The sequence below is a fragment of the Enhydra lutris genome, unplaced genomic scaffold (assembly GCF_002288905.1).
Source record: "Enhydra lutris kenyoni isolate GAN:26980312 unplaced genomic scaffold, ASM228890v2 scaffoldscaffold5, whole genome shotgun sequence".
Lineage (NCBI taxonomy): Eukaryota > Metazoa > Chordata > Mammalia > Carnivora > Mustelidae > Enhydra > Enhydra lutris.
This window is the reverse complement of record NW_019154089.1, coordinates 47,837,789-47,859,448: the sequence shown is the minus strand read 5'-3', so window position 1 is coordinate 47,859,448 and position 21,660 is coordinate 47,837,789. Positions and strand designations below refer to the sequence as shown.

Sequence of the window (21,660 nt, the reverse complement as noted above, 5' to 3'; positions counted from 1 at the left end):
AAAATGGAGGGAGAGAAGAACCATGAGAGACTATGGAATCTGAAAAACAATCTGAGGGTTTTGAAGGGGTAGGGGGTTGGAGGTTGGGTGAGCCAGGTAGTGGGTATTATGGAGGGCATGTATTGCATGGAGCACTGGATGTGGTATGTAAACAATGAATTCTGGTATACTGAAAAGAAATTTTAAAAAAAGACTACAATTGGTTAAATGGGTTATTCTGGATGGGTTCTAGGGGGGAATTCTCTGCTGTCCTGCTTGGCCCTACGGGTCCTTGGTGCAAGAGGGTAGAAAAGGGAGCTTCTCCAAGGGACCCCTGAGAGAAGAGGCTTTTGGATCAGGATGTGCAGGTAGGATGAGGACAAAGAGGCTTTTGCACAGCTTGGTAAATAGACTTAAGAGCTACTATAGGTCCTTCTTCAAAGAAGAATATGTGGTAAGTCTTGGGGAGGGGTGTTTTGTTTAGCTCTACTCTGTTTTTTTGTTTGTTTTTTGTTCTAGAAATTTTACAGCAACTCTGTTGTGCCAAGGAAAGAAAGAATAAGTTTTTTTTTTTTTTTTCCTTCTGGTCTGTTTTGTCCATGTCTCATACTCACAGAAAAAACAAAGCAATGTACCTCCTTGTGTGGTGGACCACTGACCCAGGGAATAAAAATGAGAAAACTCCAAAATAGGGGCTGAAGCTTAGAGGTGAGGGAAAGGTTCTCCTGTGCCAAAGAGGCTGTAACCTCAGAGCCATCCCAGGAGCTCATTGCTCTGTCTCCTCAACAGCGAGACTGAGAATTTTTAAAGGCCAAGTAAAAGAACTCTATTTTCCCTTGTTTGAAAACCAGCAATTGTAGTGGGGATATATTATCCAATAAAGAGAATTGTGTGATTATAATTCAGCGTGGGGCTACTGTCTGTCACTTTACTTTGTAGCATAATGGAAAGCTGGCACGATTAGCTAATTTTTCTGTAACAGTATCCTAAACCCTCTGAGCTCCTATCACACAACTTCCCAGGGGAACTGAAAATGTCATTTCCGCCCACAGGAGCCCCAGGTGATACTGTTCGTACACTCTTTCCCATGGTTCTTCTCTGATGTCACACAAGCAATAGTTCTGAGAGTAGAATGTGGCTTTTATAGCGGAAAAGCAAAAATTCAAAGTCCGCGGGTAGGGAATAGGTGAGACAACACATTGTATATCTGGACAAAGGAATATCATTTCCCCATTAACAAGATGCTATAGGTCTATATGAACTGAAAGGAAAGACGTTCACGTTACTGTGTCCTGTGACAGAGGTGTGGCCAAGAACAGCATGGAGAAACATCATCCCATTCCAGGCAAATGACACAGAGGTTTTGAGCCTGGACCTTGGAGCCAGACTGCCTGCATCTGAACATTAGCTTGTGAGAGTTTGGGCAAGTGACTTCTCCATGCCTCAGTTTTCTCATCTGGAAGTGGGAATAATGATGGTAAATAACACTGACATCATACAATTGTGTCAATATGGGGCAATGCCACACACACAAAGTAGGTCTTAAAGTTTAAAAACTCCCAAAAGGATGACTTTCAAAAATGGTCACTCTCTCGCCTAAAGGTTTATCGTTCCCAGATACTAGTTTTTGAAATATTTAAAGGATTTCCCATTTCGTTTATCTTTATTTGGCTCTGCACAACTGATACTACTTTCCATCATGGTATAGTGTATGTATGAAAAATTTATCTCCACCTAATTTTGATACAGGATAAAACCTTTAGTTTATAATTATAAATAGAGACCAGTATTCTAGTTGCCCTTAGGTTCTCATTCCAAGATTGTTTGATATAAAAGGAAACGAATTTATAGTTTGGGCACAATTCAATAAACTGGACTCCTGTCTCCAGATTAGCAGCCTGAATGGTAAGGACTACAATTTAGAGAGAAAATCTCTCCAAATAGAGGAATAGAAATATAACTTGTATAAAATATCATCTATTTTGGACCTTTCTTACCCTGAAAGTACACTTAGAGGCATTTTTCTTTGTATGTCGCTACCTCACCATTTTTCAGTGTATCTCATGGGGCAGTAAATCTATCCACAGTGAGTTTTAGCAAACTTCATTCACCAGAGATTTGTTGAGCATCTAGGATATGCCAGCCGCACCCTAGGCTTTTAGAAAAGTTGGGACTCGTGTTTGAAGGTTTGATGCTTTGGCAGTATTTCCTTTTGTAAGCTCTGACTGTGCTTTCCCATGTTTTTTTCAGAGAACTTTCCTGTATTTTTTTTTTCCCTGTATTTTTTCTTCTAAGGTTTTGGGAATGGGTCCAACACCCTAGATGGAGTCAAAGCAAGCTTCTTGGGTTGCTCAGATGTAGCAAGAGGAAAAATTCTCCTTAGGAGTCGGGGGAGGCACTCCACAGCCGGTCTCATTTTCCCAGCCTCAGGTTGATTCCCATTCCCTGATGAAATTTGGTTCTTTCCTTTTCCCATATCCCCAGGGAAATCCAGATCTTTCTAAGCATTGTTAAAGGGTGGGTGTTTGCTCATCTTTCTAAGCATTGTTAAAGGGTAGGGTTTTCCTCATCTTTAAATAAGATCTTTGAGCCCCTCAAAACCATTTTGAAGGAATTCAGACGCTTTTGGTTTTAAATGACGGTTTAAAAGCATTTCCATTAAGGTTCGAAACATTTTAAACAGCAAATAAACAGCAAATATCTCGTGAGCCCCGTTCCTGTGGTAGACACAGCACCAAATGCTTTCCTGCAACATGGGCTCATTTGATACCCATGAACAGGTCCAAGGGAGAGGCTACCACTGCCCCCTACTTTACAGAGGGGAAAATTAGGCCACTGAGGTGAAGTAGCTTGACCAGGGTAAAGCAGATAGGAAAAGCTAAAACTTGGAAAGGCACACAGATTAGCTCTGCCGACAACTCACAACCACTGTGCAAATCTGCCAGACAGATGATCCCAGAGGAGTGGGGTAGGACAAAGAAAGAGAAGTGATCAGGTACATAATAGAGCTCTCCTCATTTATTATCTCATCCTTCTTTCTCCACACTCCCTGATCTGACAGAGTTAAGGTATTAGAGTATAAATAAGAATTAGAGCAATGAAAAAAAAAAAACACTTGAAAAGGGTCAAAATCACCTGATTTTAAACCTTAACTATTTAAAACATGTCAGTTTTGAGAAAGTCTAAAGCATTTTGAAGTAATTTAGCTTGAAGACCTCTTGATTCTACACGAGCAAAAAAAAAGCTAATAAAAATTGTCAATATTTAAGTTGGAACTTCAAAAAGGAATTGTATGGGAGCTTTGCTTTGGTACTCTGAACATTGTAAACACGTGTAGTTTTAGATTCTTGGCTGACTGAAGTCCACCCGACTGGGCTAGATTTCTCAAACTTTCTCAGAAGTGACATCAATATTTTTTGGTTCCTCCTTTCAAAGGCTGTTGTTGTTTAAGCCACAAGCACAATTCAACAAGCTGGGTTCCTATCTGTAGAAAACTCACACCGTAGAGTTTTTTATTGTCCTTTGAATAGATAACATTAAATGTTGCTAAGGCTAAATAAAAAACAAGTTAGCTGTCACAGCTGAGGGTTTACATAAGCCACAAAAAAGCAGTGTGTTCTTAAAAAAAAAAAAGGCAGATTTAACAAATTTCATAGAGGTCAAACAAGTAGGTTTGGCAGAATGGCCATGGATTCCTCATTATAACTTGTAGAAGAATGTGGCATTTTTGACCCTAAGTATCAAAGATGTTGTTATTAAAGTGAACTTTAAAAATGTGTGAACAAAATCAGGATGCTAAGGGATCAGTTATTTTTTTCCCAGAGAGGAGTCAACATCTAGTAGAGAGGGGGCGAAGGAGAGTGTTCCTAGGATACCTCTGCACTTGTGTGAGAGGTCATTCTTCATTTGTCAAAGAACTAGAAATGAAGGAGATTTGCGTGTGGTTTGTGTGTGGAAAAGACTCTGAATGTGACATCGATCAATCTATGTGACCAATATTAATTTACCAGGCGCTGGAGTAGGAGCTTTCAAAGCAGAGACAAATCAAACAGGGATCTGCATTCCGGAATTGCTATTCTGGTTGGGCTAAAACAGAAGATTCCTGGTAACAGGATGGCGCAGTGAAAACACTGAAAGAATGCTCACTTCTTTGGGGGAGACATGGACTTGGAAGTTTGAAAAGCCTCTTTAGAAAGGGTGACCCTTAAGTTAACTTTTGAAATATCAATGTTTCCCAGATGGATAGGGTACTCTAAATATTTAAAATACTCCCTTAGAGGGAACAGAGATACTGTTGGTGACACAGTCTAGAGCTGTACTGTCCAATGTCATAGCTCACCTGTGGCTACTTAAGTTTAAATTTATGTTAATTAAAATTAAATCCAATTAAACATGTATGTTAATTAAATTTACATTAATTAAAATTAAATAAAATTTGAAATTCAGTTTTTCAGTTGTACTAGCCACATTTTAATCACTCAACAGCCCCATGGGGCTAGTGGCTATTGTGTTAGACAGCGCAGGCATACGAGTACTCCACCCTCACAGAAATTTCTGTCAGACCATGCTGGGAAACTGTAAGCAGATAAACACTGCTAGAGTATAAACTTGAAGGGTTTGTGTGTGGCAAGAGCTAAGCCTGGATGTAGAGGTTGCCCTGAAACAGTATATCCTATCACAAAGTTCAGACCTTATCCACTAGGTCCAACATCAGCAAACGTTTTCTGTAAAGGGTCAGATCATAAATATTTTTGGCTTTTGGGGCCACATAGCCTTGGCTGAAACTATACAACTCTGCCGTTGTAGCCTGAGATCAACCATTAGACAGTACATCAATGAGCAAGCGTGGCTGTGTTCCAACAATACTTTATTTGCGGACCCTGGCAAGGGGCTGGATTTGGCCCACAGACCATAGTTTGCTGACCCCTCTGCTAGGCCACTAGGGGCCACCTGAAGGATTTGAAGCCAGAAAGTTGCCTAATTAGATATGTGCTTTAGAAAGACCATTCTAGTAGCAGAGTAATGATGGATGTAAGGAATGTGAGTTACAAGAGTCTAATTCTCCAGCCAAAGAGGATAAGGGCCTGAATTCTGAGTGTAGCACATTAAATATGGGTAGAGAGGAGGAAACATGTATGTGCTTTTAGGCTGGGGCACTAGTGGCACTGAGGAAATATTACATGGTATAAATATTGCATGACATAGACATATGAGGGCTTGGGTGACTGGAGAGGTGGTGGCTGCACTTACTGGGTTATAGATTATAAAAGGAAGAACAGATTTGGAGAAGGATGATGACTTCAGTTTGGGTCAGGTGGCATTTGAGCTGCCTGATGTGTGAGTCATCAGCAGAGGGTAGTGGCTGAAGCCTTGATAGTGACAGAAAATAGCTGGGCAGAGTGAGAGGATGGCAAAGATTGGTACTTTGCGTATCACCAAACAAAAGGCATTTAAGTTCAAATGGAGCTGAGAAGGAATTGTTACAGGAATAGGGAGGAGAACCAGGCACCAGTTTGAAAGGAAGACTTTTAAATGTTACTAAGAAGAGTAAAATGATCCCATAGAGTTGGGCAATTAGGAGGCATTTTTGGGAAGTTACTTAGAATGGGTTTCCTAAAACAGAAAAAAAAAATTACCACCAAAATGTCTGAAACTGCCCTTTTCAGTATATGATTAAGTGAGGAGATAGCTATGACCTTTCATGGTCCTGGTTTCTCTTTTGGGGTTAAGTATTGGGCTTACTTAGAAGCACGAAGATAGTTTGGGTCCTTGCATCTCACCTTGTAAATAACATAGTGCAGCAATCACTTTATCTGGGGGAGAAATGGCAGGTGAGATCTTGTCTGGTCACCCCTGAGGTGATCTCTGTGCAAACTATTTGGGTGAATTTCATGCTGTGAGGGTGGGAGAGTTGCTAGATAACCTCTTAAAATGACACGGAGTTCTGATTTTAGAGTATGTGAAAAAGAAATGGTGGACTTATGATGAGGGACTGTGGAGTTTTATGTAATGAGCACTCTTGAAACAATAAATGTTTTATCCTGTAGCCACCTCAAAGAAAGTAAGTAATAACAGCTTTAACATAGAATCATGTGACTTGGGAGTGTTCCATTTGCAACTTAATGGATTAGTCATCCCTTCAATGGAAGAGTTTCAAATGATGATTTATAGCCACCTTTTACGTTTATATTAGGAAAATATTTTACATGCCTAATAGATGAATATATCTCGCTCAAACTTTTGAGTGATTCACTGTGTAAAATTTTGTCTTCAAACATGGAAAAACTGACAAAAGCGTGCTCATGGTTTTCAAGAGTAATTCTTGAGAGATTAAGAATTAGAATTTGTTCTTAAAGGAATTGCTTAATGAAAATCTGAGGAACACACATTTCTGAGGACCTTAATTTTACCTCTACAACCACTTTAAGGAAAAAATGAAGTTATATGACAATAATACAGCAATAAAAACAAAAATAAAGTAAGGAATGCTTTCATCCCCAGTGACTGATTGGCTTGCTAGGTTAGCCAGCTTTAACTGGCACTACAGTTTTACTGGGAAATGACTTCCTTCTCTCTATGGGCTGTTCTCTCCCTTGGCCAGACTATGCCTTATCGTAAAGAGCCCACCCAAGAGCATGTAAGTTACTTGAATAGGTGGGGACATCTCTCCAGTGCAACAGTGAATTGAACTTTTAGCAATGCTAAAAAGAAAAAAAAATCTGGATACTCTATGCTTTTCTTTTTACTTTTAGTTTTTCATAGTGTAAGAATGGTGATCAGAATCACAACTGGAATTTTTAAAGTACTTAATAGATTTGTAAACTTCACTTAGAAAAAATATATGGGTGACAAAGAACAAATAATCCAATCAAGAAATGGGCAGAGGACATGAACAGACATTTCTGCAAAGAAGACATCCAGATGGCCAACAGACACATGAAAAAGTGCTCAACATCACTCTGCATGAAGGAAATACAAATCAAAACCACAATGAGATACCACCTCACACCAGTCAGAATGGCTAAAATTAACAAGTCAGGAAATGACAGATGCTGGCGAGGATGCGGAGAAAGTGGAACCCTCCTACACTGTTGGTGGGAATGCAAGCTTGTGCGACCACTCTGGAAAACAGCATGGAGGGTCCTCAAAGTGTTGAAAATAGAGCTACCCTATGACCCAGCAATCACACTACTGGGTATTTACCCTAAGATACAAATGTAGTGATCCGAAGGGGCACGTGCACCTGAATGTTTATAGCAGCAATGTCCACAATAGCCAAACTATGGAAAGAACCTAGATGTCCATCAACAGATGAATGGATAAAGAAGAGGTGGTATATATATACAATGGAATACTATGCAGCCATCAAAAGAAATGAAATCTTGCCATTCACGACGACATGGATGGAACTAGAGGGCATTATGCTGAGTGAAATAAGTCAATCAGAGAAAGACAACTATCATATGATCTCCCTGATATGAGGAAGTGGAGATGCAATGTGTGGGTTTTGGAGGGTGGGAAAAGAATAAATGAAACAAGATGGGATCGGGAGGGAGACAAACCATAAGAGACTCTTAATCTCACAAAACAAACTGAGGGTTGCTGTGGGGGAGGTGGGTAGGGAGAGGGTGGTTGGGTTATGGACATTAGGGAAGGTGTGTGCTATGGTGAGTGCTGTGAAGTGTGTAAACCTGGAGATTTACAGACTTGTACCCCTGGGGCTAATAATACATTATATGTTAATTTTAAAAAAATTAAAAAAAAAAGAAAAAATATATGGGTGAGCACATCAATGGATATTGTGAAAAAGAAGAGCAATGATGAAGGGAGACTAGCCATGTTTGATATTAGAATATATTGTAAAATAATAATTGTGAATGTATGATAATACAAAAATAAAATACAGGCAACTTAAAAGAGAGTCATAATGTATGCTAATCTAAAAATAACAAAAATAGGGATAGAAATATTAAATAGATATTATTTTAACTTCACATTTACCTCCTTCCATGTGACAGAATAAATTCCAAATAGACTGTAGAGTTAAGAAGGAAAATCAACAGAGGAAAGACTATAGTATTTATCAAAAAATGTGTTGGTTTTTAATTTTTTAAAATTTTAAAGTTTTTTAAGTGAGGACAAGAAGGGCAGAGGGAGAGGGAGAAAGAATCTTAAGCAGGTTCTGTGCTGGGTGTGGAGCTTGACAGGGGGGCTAGATTTCACTGCTCTGAGGCTCAGGCTGTGATCTCAGGGTCATGGAATGGAGCCCCACACAGGGCTCCATATTCAGCTTGGAGTCTGCTTAAGATTTTCTCTCTCCCTCTCCCTCTGCTCCTCCCACTCATGCACTCTCTCTCTGTCTCAAATAAATAAATAAATAAATCTTTAAAAAAAATCAGGACTGCTTATAAAATTTACAGTGCAAAAATGTGAACTTATGAAAACTCTTTGAAGCACATTATTAAAGATACCTCTCAAATATTAGTATGAATACTTCTTTTTACTTTTTAAAGACCAAAAACCAATTTTATTCCCACAAAATAAAAATGTCCATTAACATTACCAAAACCCATCTGGAGAGCCCAGAATGTACTCTGCTCTCCAGGGACTGCCAATCACTCATTGTGAACCTGTGGGACAGGTGACAAAATCCAAGTGAACACTGCATATTGTGAGGTTGGCTTATATTTTCTGAACTAAGAATTCTGGGAGTTACAGTTATAATCTCTGTGTTTTCCATAATTAAAAAGAAATGGATTGACCTGGATATCCTCATTTCTATCTGGAGTGAGAATTTGGTTTTAAATTGTGTCATTATTAAGTCAGAAGGATGGTTTTTGCCTTAATCAGATTAAGTTCTTGACAAAATTGTGAGTGCAGTAGCAAATATGAGGCTTCGGGAATGCATGATAGTATGGTGGAAAGCAAAATAATTAGGGAGAAGATACACTGGAAAGTCAAATGTGCTTGATGAACATTTAAAGGCATTGAGAGAAAACTGAAGGCAGGACACAGCAATGAAAAGTGAGAACTTTCTTGAAGGAAGATGTTGGAGCCATGTATTAAAGGAAGTTTCAGAGTGGGTTTGGCCAACCTGAAAGTGAAGCCATGTAAGTACAGCTATGAGAGGTGCAAAGAAAGGTCTCATACTCTGTCTAGAGGTACATAGAGAAAAATATTTCCTAAACTGTTGACAGTGGTTTTCTTCACATGGTGAGATTTTTACTCTCTCTACATTTTCTTTTATTTTTTTGAAAAAAAAATTATCATCTCACATCTCATATTTGCAAGAGAGGGAAATGCTAAAGATAGTTACATTTAGAGGAAGAGGGGTTTTGTGCTGATATATGGTGGATAACAGAGGCTGCATGAATGCACGGGCCATGAGTATAGAGAGTGGAATATTGTAGTAAAATTTCCAGCTCGATTTGTCTAGTCTTTGTGACACTTAAACTTTCTTCCCTACTTTTTATTATGAAAAATTACAAGCATATCCAAAAGTTGAAATTTGAAGTTGAAAGTGAACATCAATATGGGGCGCCTGGGTGGCTCAGTGGGTTAAAGCCTTGGCCTTCGGCTCAGGTCATGATCCCAGGGTCCTGGGATTGAGCCCCGCATTGGGCTCTCCGCTCAGCAGGGAGCCTGCTTCCTCCTCTCTCTCTGCCTACTTATGATCTCTGTCTGTCAAATAAATAAATAAAATCTTAAAAAAAAGAAAAAGAAAGTGAACATCAATATACCCAACCCAGATGCATTACTTGTTAGCATTTTGCTATTTTTGCTTTATCACCTCCATTCATCTTTGTTTTTAGATGCATTTCAGAGTAAGTTGCAGCAACCAATACCTTATTTAATACTAAATGTTAACAACCTTCTGCTACCTCTGCATCCCCATACAACTCAAGACTAGCTCAGAAACCCCCAGTAGGCTCTTATGCACTTAAATCTGATCTTGTTTCTTATACCTAGACACCGTTTCCAATCCAAACATGTCCCAAATCAACTGTCTACTCAGAAGGCAAAGTTTACCAAACATTACCCTGACTCTTACCCTCTTTCTATATATCTAGAACTGTGTAATTTGTTCAACTCATAAAATATTAAAGACAGAAAGGGAACCTATCTAATCTGGGGTTGCCAATTCCAATGTTTCCAGGAACCAAGCAGGTAACATAAAAAATGGGTATCTCATTTAAGAAACAAATGGATCTGGTAATGGAGACTGACAAAGCCTCTGCATGGGGATGCAGCAAGGAGGAACAAGCTGCTCAGGGAGCTTGAGAAAACAGAATTTTCAGTTGGGGCAAGGGTTCTAACCTCAGCCTACTGGTTCCAAGAGCCAATTTCTCTTTAGTCTTCTCCGTGGGTCTAGGGCAAATTTACTAGAATGATTAAAATAACACACTGTTAAATCGAATCCTCCTCTTAAAAAATTTATAAATGCAGGATCTATAGCTCTTCAGTTCAGTGCAGACCTTAACAAGGGAAACAGTAGTGTAGAAATGCAAAGATGTGCCATGTGTCTAGTTTCCTCAAGTTAGTTGCTCAAGAAAGCAATATTCCCTCATGTCTGGATTGACTGCCTGTCTGTAATGAACCCTGAAAGAGAAGAGAAACCAGTGTTCTTGCTGATCAAAGAGTAGGTAACCATCATTTCTTAGGAATGTCCTGGAAGCTTTCTTTTTCTTTTTCTTTTTCTTTTCTTTTTTCTTTTCCCTTCCCTTCTCTTCCCTTTTTTCCCCTTCCCTTCCCTTCCCTTCTCTCCTCTCCCTCTCCCCTTCCCTCTCCCTCTACTCTTCTCTTCTCCTTTCTTTCCTCTCCATGTTTCTCCTTTCCTCTCCTCTCCTCTCCTTTCCTTTCTTTTTTTTCTTTGATGTGTTTGGCTTACAAGTTAAATAGGAGGATTTAGCACGTGGAAGAGAAGAAGAATGAGAAAATAGGGATGTAGGCGTGTCAAGACATAGAGAAGTTATATCTGGGTTTTCTTGCCTAATTAATCATTAAGACATGGTTATTCTGGCTACTTTCTAGAATTTCCTCCCTCTCTGCATGACCTGCTTATCAAATTCAATGCTTGCTTAAGTTGGCTAACTTTTACAACTACTGAGAGTTGAAGCTGCCAAAGCTCTGTATACTCAGTAGCTACAGGTGAACTCTGCTTAGAAATCCTAAATTACAATTCCTCTCTCACAATCTTCTCTTTGTTTGCTTGGTAATTAACAACAGATAGTTTGGAAATTCCCTTGCTCCCCCACACCCGAGGTAACTAATTTAAACAGTATGTATCTCAGCCCTATTGTGTTGGGGTAGCTATGTTCTGCTATTAAAAAAAACTCCACCCAGCCCTGAAATGCTGTCTCATGCAGTTGTGGTACATGTGACAAAATTAGTTTCTTTCGGGTGAATGTCCTCTTGTGATAAACACAACTACTCGTCTTTCAGAGTTGTAATGATAAAATTGCTGGTAGTTCTTTGGATTATGTCCAGACATTCATACATCAAAATGTATTCATTTAAGCTAAACCTCCTAAATATCTACCTTATTAAGATGCTTTCACTATATTTCACACAAATTCTTTCAGCTGTCATAGATCAAATTCAGCAGATGTTTATTTCAATTCCACTTTTTTGACTTCTGCCAGGATTTCCATAAGGCTTGAATTTATTGTTGGCTTATCAGTTTTTGAAGCTCAAATCTGAATATAGGACAGTGATTCTGAGCTCTGGTTTTACAATTCCACTAGCTGATGTTAAAGAACATAATCAAGTTCTAAAAATGTTAATGAAAGAAGTTCATTTTTACTGGATCAATCTTTTTAAAGATCATACAACATTTTGGGAAAAAGTAGGTCTTCTAAAGCAAAGGTTCTGATATGAAAAAAAAGAAAAGAAACATTCTACCAATTTTTTAAAAAAATTTTCCTTCTCAAAACACTTATTTTGACTGAAGTTTATTTTGAAGGTGTTTTGAATGTTTTACTTACAAAATAAATATTTCCAAGAAATTTTGTGTAGCTTTTGTTGTGCAACAGGCATTATTCTGAACACATTCATAGATAAACCAATGTAATCCTTACAATGTAATCCTTACAATGTAATCCTTACAAAGATCCTTATAATCCTTAGAACCCTAGTAGGTAGGTATAGTTATTCATCCTTTTTTACACATGGGGAAACCAAGGCACAGAATGGGTAAATTGTTCAAAGTCACATAGTTGGTAATGGGCAACACTGAGATTCAAACCCAGAAAGTCCACCTCCAGACAAGATTTATTTTAAATTTTGTTCACTCAAAGTTTACTCATTTCCATGGAGAATTCCTGAAACGCTGGGTAAGAGTTGGCATATGTGATCATCGACATGGGTGAGCAGGACATGAATAAGCAATGCAAACTTGGACTGGATAGTTGAATCCTTTGGGGGAGTTTAAAAGATAAAGGGGCCTGCACCCCACCTGAGCTGAATCAATCTTCAGAGGAGCGGCTCACATAATGGTGTAATTTAAAGTTTAATAGGTGATTTCAAAGGGCAGCCAGGCTGAGAACCACTGGTCCAAACCTCTTTAGCTAAGTCTTAGCACAGGAGGCCTCAAACTTTAGTACGCATTAGAATCACCTAGAGGGCTTGTAACACGTAAGTGGCTGGGTCCCACTCTTAAAACTTGTTTGGGTAGAACCCAAGAATTTCTAGTAAGTTCCCAAGTAATGTTGATGCTGCTGGTTTAGGAAGAACACTTTGAGAACCACTGTGTTAATAGGCTGGGATAGGAGTAAAGGGGGGTGGTGGAGCCCTGGAAGACACTGGACTAATTCTCCCAATAGCTCATCAACCCTGATGATGACACATTTCCTCCACTTTGTTGATTTGCTCTATGCCACTGATCAAGGATGAAGGGGGAAAGGGAAAAAGAAAGATATGAAGTCAAAGGGAAGTGAGGGAAAAGAGATAAAGAAGAGAATCAAGTTTTGGTCAATAAAATAAAGTTTTGTGGCTCTCTCACGGCCCTAACCATATGTCAAGTAGAGAGAGGTAGAATATAAAATGAGAAAATTTAAAGGTAAACCTTTCTATATCAGAAACAGAACAGAAACACAAGGCTGTGAGTGAGATGAGTGGACAGGTGAGTTGGGCTGTTGGTTCAGGTTATGAAAGCATTTGTTAGTTCAGCCCCTGTAGGGTAACCTGAAAACCTGAACTAGGGTCCCTCTTTGTAGTCAAGGGCAAGGACAGATTTTTTGTTGTTGTTTGTTTGTTGTTTGTCTGTTTGTTTTAATCCAGTTTCATGGAAAGAGGCCACTAAGAATTGCCTTAGGATAGACCAGCAGTTCTGAACTGGGGATGATTTTGATAGTCCTAATGGGGCATTTTGTAATGTCTGGGAATGCTCTGCATGTTGTCAGAATGAAGGGAACAGGGGTACTACTGACATCCAGTACGTAGAGACCAGAGATGCTACTAAATATCTCACAAGGCCTGAAAGTACTGAAATTGAAAAGCCTGGGCTAGACACTGTCCCAGAGCCAGAACCTGGGCCCAGGTACCAGCTGACTTAGTAACAGATATGCTACCTGTGCAGTATTACTGTGAGCCTGATTGCAAAGCAGTTGGTATAGAGCTGGTTCTGGGCTGGAGTCCTCAGGAACAAATAGGAGAGAGCACAACACTAGAGAAGGCAGGATGAAAAAATGAGGCAGTCAACCAAAAAAAGAAAAACCTCCTCAAAATGGGTCTACAACACAAAATTCCAAAATATGGGAAGAAAACTATTCATAAGAAAGAAAGACCCAACAAAACCAACAATTAAAAGATGGGTTTACCTTCAATTAAAATGATAAGAGCAATCTGAAAATGATTTTCTGGATTCAGGGGTCATCAAGAAATAAATATATGAGTACTATCCATAGGAGAATATACAAACAATTGAAACTAGGCAGGTAGGAAGTAAAAATAGGTAAAAACAACCAATTCAAAACTGGAAATAAAAACTTAATCATTGAAACAAAAATTCAATAAATGGGATAAAACCTGGATTGGACATGAATAAGGTAAACAACTATCCTGTTCTGCCTGGAACTAAGAAGTTTCTGGGAAGTACAAATTTAGTGCTAAAACTGGGAGAGTGCTGGGCAAACTGAGAAAATTGGTCACCCTGGACACAGATGGAGAAAAACTTAGTGGATTGAAAGATGACGTTGATAAATCCATTTAGAATTCATCAAAGAGAGACACAGCGTTAAAATATTTGGAAGAGTGATTAACATCATGGAGGACGGCATGGGATTTTTATCTAGTAGGGACTCTAGACAAAAACAAAAACAAACTAGGAAGAATAAGGACTCTGAAAAACAATCTGAGGGTTTTGAAGGGGCGGGGGGGTGGGAGGTTGGGGGAACCAGGTGGTGGGTATTAGAGAGGGCACGGATTGCATGGAGCACTGGGTGTGGTGCAAAAACAATGAATACTGTTAAGCTGAAAAGAAATTAAAAAAAAAAGGAAAAAAAAAACTAGGAAGAATAAAATGGTGGAGTAATAGTTTTGAGGAAATCATAGCTGAGAATTTTGCAAAATTAAAAAAAAAATCATTAGGCTTTAAATCAGGCAACTATAGCCTGTGGGCCAGATTCAGCCTGCCATGTTTTTATAAATAAAGTTTTATTGGAACACAGCCATACCTGTTTGTTTATTCATTGTCTATGGATGCTTTCATGCTACAATGGTAGAGCTGAGTAGTTTTATCAGAGATCACAGGGACTACAAAACCTAAAATATTTACTATTTGGCTCTTTATAAAAAACGTTGTATGCTCCTCTTTAAACTGATACTCTCAGTACCAAGCAGGATAAATAAAAATAAATTTATGCCTCTCTGAAATATAGTAAAGCTGCAGGACAGAAAGATAAAGAAGCATCTTAAAGGGAATGACAGAATTTCACCTACAGGGAATGACAGATTTGACGGCAAGTCAGAAGCCAGTGGTGTGAGTCTTTAAAGTGCTGAGGGAAAGTAACTATCAATTTAGAATATGCACAGGTAAACTGTCATTTAAGAATGAAGTAGAGATGAAGATGTATTTTAGTCACACAAAGACCAATGTATACTGTAGCACATATTATTCTTTTTCCAAATAGGAACCCCTCTCTGCCATTACCCTGAACGCATGACGATTTACATCCCTATATGTCTGTCCTTTCAGCTGAGGTAAGAGCATGTGTGACTTATTTTGGCCAATTAAATGTGAGTGAAAATGATATACATCTCTTCCAAGGAGAAGTTTTAAGAACTAGAAACAGGGTTGGAGGGTTGTGTTCAATGGGTAATTACACTGTATTTAGGTTCTTGTTTTGTTTGGGAGAATAATAATGGAAATCATAAAGAACTGTAGAAATTGCTAGTCAATAGGCAAGAGAATATGTACTTGAGTAAAAAAGAATATATGAATCTAGAGCAGGTAAGTAAGTCGTAAGAAACAAACATGATGGAGTTTTATGAAACGTATTGACCAGCATGACAGAATCGAGAGCCTAGAAACGAAGTCAGGTGTATATGGGAAATGGACATATGACCAAGGAGGCATTAGAAAGTGGTAGGAGAAAAGAACAAATGAAAATAAATAGTACTAAATTGGCTATCCACATGAGAATATATTAGATGACTGCCTTACGTCACAAATATAAATTAAATCTTGATGATTAAAGACCTAAACATGAAAACCAAATCTTTAAAAGGTTGAGTGTAGGGATGCCTGGGTGGCTCTGTCTGTTGGGCGGCTGCTTTCGGCTCAGGTCATGATCCCAGCATCCTGGGATCAAGTCCCACATCTGGCTCCTTGCTCTGCGGGGAGCCTGCTGCTCCCTCTGCCTCTCCCTGCCACTCTGCCTGCCTGTGCACGTCCTCTCTCTCTCTCTGACAAATAAATAAAATCTTAAAAAAAAAAAAAGGTTAGCAAAATGTTAGGAAATAGCTTTAATATTTGGGAGTAGTGAATAACTTCTTTAAGAGGACGTGAAAAACAGAAATGATAAAAGACCTATTTTTAAATTTGTTAGCATTAAGATTTAAAACTTTTATATAAAAAAGAGACACCAAAAAAAAAATAAAGTAAAAAAGAAACCAGGGAGCATAAAATTCACAATGCACATAATCCACCCAGGATGAATGCCTAGAACTGGATAAAGATTTTCTATAAATCAACATGAAAAGATGATCTATAAGAAAATGGACAAACCACATGAAAAGGATTTACAGAAGAGGTTGCCCGAATGGTCAATCAGCTTAAGAAAACATGTTGCATCTTCATAGTAATCAGGAAAATTAAAACAACAATAAAGTGGGGTTTTAATTTAACAAATTCTCAGAAGTCTCTCAGTAAACCTGACGATACCGGTTTTAAGAGGGATGGAGAGAAAGGACAACTGTCACATAGCCTGGTGAGAGGTAAACTGTCACAATGACCTTGGAGAACCATTTGCTAACATTCAGGTGCTCACGCCCTCTACGTAGAAACACATTCATTCTAAGACTGTTTGAAAGGGAAAATAATGGCAATAAATTAAATGTTGGGAGAGTAGGTGAACAAATTGCCATATAATTACAAAGCGAGTCAATAAATTGAACCAGACATAAGTAGGGTGAAAAGAAGGCATTTGCGGAAATCGTAAGCAAATAAAAGCAGACTAAACACTACTGTATGTTTTTCTACAAACACAGGCTGATGAAATAAAAACATAAAGGCATCACTGGGTAGGTGAGCTGCTGCTTTCAGAGCCGTTGTCCCCTGCTGTTGGAGGGAGGGGAATGGAACTGGGAAGGGCAAAAAGAGAACTTCAACTTTGTTTTATTTTTTTGAAAAGATGGCAAAATGACAATATTATGACAAAATGGTAGTATGTGTGAAATCTGGGTGGTACGTGAGAATTTGTTATTTGTTTCATAACATATCATAATATTTTTATACCATAATATTTTATTTTATAAAGTATTTCTTTATTTGATAGAGAGCATAAGCGGATGAGAGAGAGAGAGAGCAAGAGGGAGCATGAGCAGGGGGTGGGGGTAGGGGCAGAGGCAGAGGGAGAAGCAGACTCTCCGCTGAGCAGAGAGCCTGATGCAGGGCTCCATCCCAGGACCCTGGAATCACCACCTAAGCCAAAGGCAAGACCTTTAACCCACTGAGTCACCCAGGTGCCCCCATACCATAATATTTTAAAAAGAGAATGACATGAGAGAACAGACAGGGCGGATGGAATCCAACCCGAAGAATTAGGGGAGTGATATTAAAGTTACCAAATGAAGAGCTGGAGTCCCACGCCCACTTACTTTAAGGACAAGGGTGTCACACTCTTAATGCATGCCAAAATGTGCTCCAAGAAGTGGCTCTCATTTCCTCCTACATGCCCTGACGTGTGGATGAAAGAGATGCCCTAGTATTTGAACCTCTCATCCTTCGTTTAAAACTGTCTTGTCATAGCACAGGATTTTTAAATTAAAAAAAAAAAAAATTTTTTTTTTTTTTAAACACATCAGGCTTGATCTTACTGCAACAGGCAGGTGACCTCTTTTGCAGAAGAAGAGGATTTAAGCCAGGTAGTGGAGAAGGGAAGAAGCATGAAGAGGTGAATGGATTTCCATGTGGGGATATTAGCATATTATTCAGGACCCCTCCAGCTTACATGATAAGAACAAGAGTCACATTTTCCTTGGAAGAAAAGGGTTGCAATCCCAGCTCCTGAGGGGATCCTTCTAGCTTACCTTTTATGTTCTCTGATTTCCCTGGGACACCCCCTCTCAGCTGGGCTATCACTGCAGCCCCTTCCATTATTTGAAGGTCTCTAAACCCATTCCCTTCAGAAGCCCTACACTATTTATTCTCTAACTTGATGGGGTTCAAATTTGGGCTACAGTTTCAAAAGGACAAGGGAGAAATAGTCAATATGTAAGCCCTAGTCATGGTCAAGGCTGCCTGCAGAGTATGCATGTTACTTCAGAAGTAGCCCTACTTTCTCTCTTTCATTTTTTTTTTAAATTTTTAAAGAGTTTACTTCTTTATTTTATTAGAGAGAGGGAGAGAGAGAGTGCACAAGCACGAGCTGAGGGAGGGGTAGAAGGAGAGAATATCAAGCGGACTCCATGCCCAGTGTGGAGCTTGACCTGGGGCTGGATCCCACGACCCTGGGATCACGACATGAGCCGAAACCAAGAGTCTGACGCTCAACCAACTGAGCCACCCAGGTGTCCCAGAAGTAGCCCTACCTTCAAAATGTAAACCAGGTAATAGCACGCACTCCTTTGTTTCAGACCCTCCAGTGACTGCTAGGGTGAACAAAATAAGATCGAATCTCTTGGCTGCTGCCTATTTCTTAAAACCACCTCTGGCCACTTTCATCTTCCCTTATTTATCCTCTAGCCATCCTGGGGGTCTTCCCGCAGATCCAAGCTCTCCCCATCTCACAGCTTTTGCAATTCCTCTGCTCGCAGTGGTTCTTACCGCCACATTTCCTGTGTCTGGCTCATTTTGTTGTTTGGTGCAGCCGTTCTCAACTCTCACTGTGCCCCACCTCCCACTTCAAGGTTCTGATTCAACTGGTCTCAGGTGGGGCTTTGGCAATGGGTATGATTATAAGCTGCTCGAGTGATTCTCATGGGCAGCCAGAACTGAGACCAGTGCTTTACTGCAGACAGCACTTTATCAGAGACCAGAGCCCTAAAGAGGATGTCTCCTTTCTCTGTGCCATCTCAGCTCCTTATTTACCACCCTTCAGAAGTCACTACAGGGTATTTGACTTGTTTACTTTGATTCACTTTTGATCCATCACTTCTACCAAACGGTGGTTCTCAGAGTGCCTGGATCAGCGGTGGCCTCTGAAAATTTATTAGAAATGTAAAATCTTCAGCCCTATCCCTGATGGAGAGGCATACGAATGTTGGAGACCCACTGCACTGAGTCTAAGCCCTAGGGAGCTGGGACCCCATCTGTGTTGTTCACCCTGTATTCTCATCCAGCCAAACCCCAATTTTGGTTGAATGATTGAGCAGGTGAGAGCACATTTCTTTTGTCAACAGTCACATGTCAACTGAAGGTCGAATGAAAGGAGCAAAACAAACAAAAACTCTAAAACCAACTTTTATGCCATTTCCTAAAAGTTTCTAAGTGTATTCATAAAAGATTTTTCCTCACCCACCACGACCATACAAAAATTAGTGCATTATTAGATATCTGCTTCTCCTTTTCTCCCCCCGCCAGAAAATTCAGCAACTTGAAATGTGCCTAAATTACTTGTCATGTAGATGGGTATCATTCTATTTTTTATTTTTATTTTTTCACTTTAGGACCATGAGGTGAGCTAATTTGTCTATGTTCATGGATCAAGTCAATTTCCACAGGGGCAGATGTTCGAGAATTAGAATCCTACTGCCATGTTCTTCCACTTCTGAAATGTGGAATCATGTTATAAAGAACATAGGCCATGTTATAAAGAACGTGGGCCTCTTCTAAGATGTAGAATCATGTTATAAAGAATGTGGGCCAACTTAAGGCCAACACCATACCTTTCCTGAGCAGCAATGTGTGTAAGTGAATATATTGACTATATTATCATAAAGAAGGAAAAATAAGAAACAATCTAAATGTCTAACCATATGGAAATGATTAAATCATGGAAAAATGATTCATCATGAAAAATGACATCATAACTCAGATATTATTCAAGATATTTTAAACAAAAAAGGCAGGTAAGGAAATTGTTTATAAAGTATGATAGCACTTTTAGAAAAATCATATTTATGAAATATGTTTTTAAAATGATGAAATTCTAGAAAGATCTGTACTTACTTCACAGGGATTGCCTCCACGTGTTGAAACTATAGAAAATGTATATAGTTTCATTTCTGCATATGTGTATTCTAATACAATGCGTTACTTTTGTAATAGGGAGATGGTAATCCCCTAAGATAACGTTGCTTAAGTATTGCACCAAATACCCATTACCCAGTTAAACTTTTTTCTGGTATTATTACCTCGTTTTCCCTAAGAAAACCCAAATAACACAGTAAACCTCACTTATTTTTGAAAAGACTATCAGTAATGAAGGTCAAACTTTCTTCTAAGAATCTGGGACCTAAAGACCGAGTTGGAAACACTACCAGGACTTTAAAGTCCCGTCTTGGCAGGTGACTGCCTTTCTCCACGAGTGTGACTGCAGGTAGGATCCCCGGGCCACCATTTCCTCCATGACTGTGCATTCCTCCCTGCTATGACTCCACACCTCTGACCCCGAACCTCCCTCTCCTTTTCTCCTCAATGGCACAGTTATTCTCTCTCACCTCTGTACTTCCCAGTTCTGGCTTAAGAGTCTCCCGACTTACAAACACATCCCATGAAGCCCTTGTGACTTCTACTCCAATGCCTGCGATGCGTTCCATCCTCCATCTGTGTACCTGGAGCTGTCATTGTCTCAATCCCTGTCTTTTCACCAGGGGTTGGCAGAGGGAGCAATCCCTTTCCTCACAAGAGAATGGATAACCAAGTTTTAGTCTTCTGGGGACTGGGGCATGGTGGAGGGGGATGTATGGGATAGAGAGTTCACTCTCCTCTAGACTCTGAGAGCATAAGAACACTACAGTATAAGAACACAGACAATTTTTACAGAGAAATAATAGGAAACCATATAGCAGAATACTAATACTGTAGCTCGGCTACATTATGGGTTATGTGGGTTGTTACGGTATCGTTGGGGACCCATCACTCTTTTAAGTGTGCTCCAAATAATGACTTTCAATTAACTTTGGGAACACAATCTGTCCCTAAGGTTTGGACTATTTGGGTTTTGTTTGCTTCTCTTGGCTAAAATAATAAAATGTATTTTTAAATAAAAGAGCTTCTTTACAAAATCCACTGTGTTGTCAAAATGGCACTCATCATCAGCAACACTGCCCCACATTTATCACTGGGATTCTCCTCCGGGATTCCAAATGCTTCTCCCCCCCCCCTCAGATTATTTATTTATTTATTTGACAAACAGAGATCACAAGTAGGCAGAGAGGCAGGCAGGGGGGGTGGGGAAGCAGGCTCCCCGCTGAGCAGGGAGCCTGATGCAGGGCTTGATCCCAGGACCCTGAGACCATGACCCAAGCCGAAGGCAGAGGCTTAACCCACTGAGCCACCCAGGTGCCCCCCCAAATGCTTCTAATAAGAAACTTGACACTGTTACTGATCCTGGCACCTTGATATCTCAAGAGGCAAAGACAAAGAATGCAACTTTTCTTTCCGTAAGTCATAGCCCTTCCTCTATTCTGAAGGCTAGAAGCAAAAACGGGAAATCCTGAAGCCACAGGCTCTCGACTGGTAACACTCAGCAGCTTTATTTGCAAATGGAACAACAACAGGTCAAGCGAACATTCCAAAGGCCAGGATGACTTGGCCAAGAAGCCTCCCCACCACTCTCTTCTCTAGGTAGAGAAGATGAGATGTTTGCCAGGGGGCCAGGGAGAGTCATAAAATCTCTTACTTACCATTTTATCGAAAGGAGTTGAGGTGCCTGGCACACGGTGACCCACAAGATGTTGGAAGGCGGACAGTGAATGTGCAAGTTAGCTTTGCAGAGTGCACTTCCTTTTTTGAACTGTGTGGTCTGTCCAGCCTTCACACATCGATATGTAAGGTTTATTTGCATGTTATCTCAGGCC

At 39.7% G+C, this 21,660-nt stretch overlaps 1 protein-coding gene across 1 annotated transcript in view; it reads right to left on the bottom strand.

Moving 5' to 3' along the window:
- The window catches only part of LOC111140907 (FYN binding protein 1), a 170,650-nt gene extending 148,990 nt beyond the window's left edge, over nt 1-21,660 (bottom strand). The window contains exon 1 of the mRNA XM_022493167.1: nt 21,487-21,660. Coding sequence (XP_022348875.1) covers nt 21,487-21,489 — 3 coding nt within the window. The 5' untranslated portion in view covers nt 21,490-21,660. The remainder of the gene's footprint in view (nt 1-21,486) is intronic.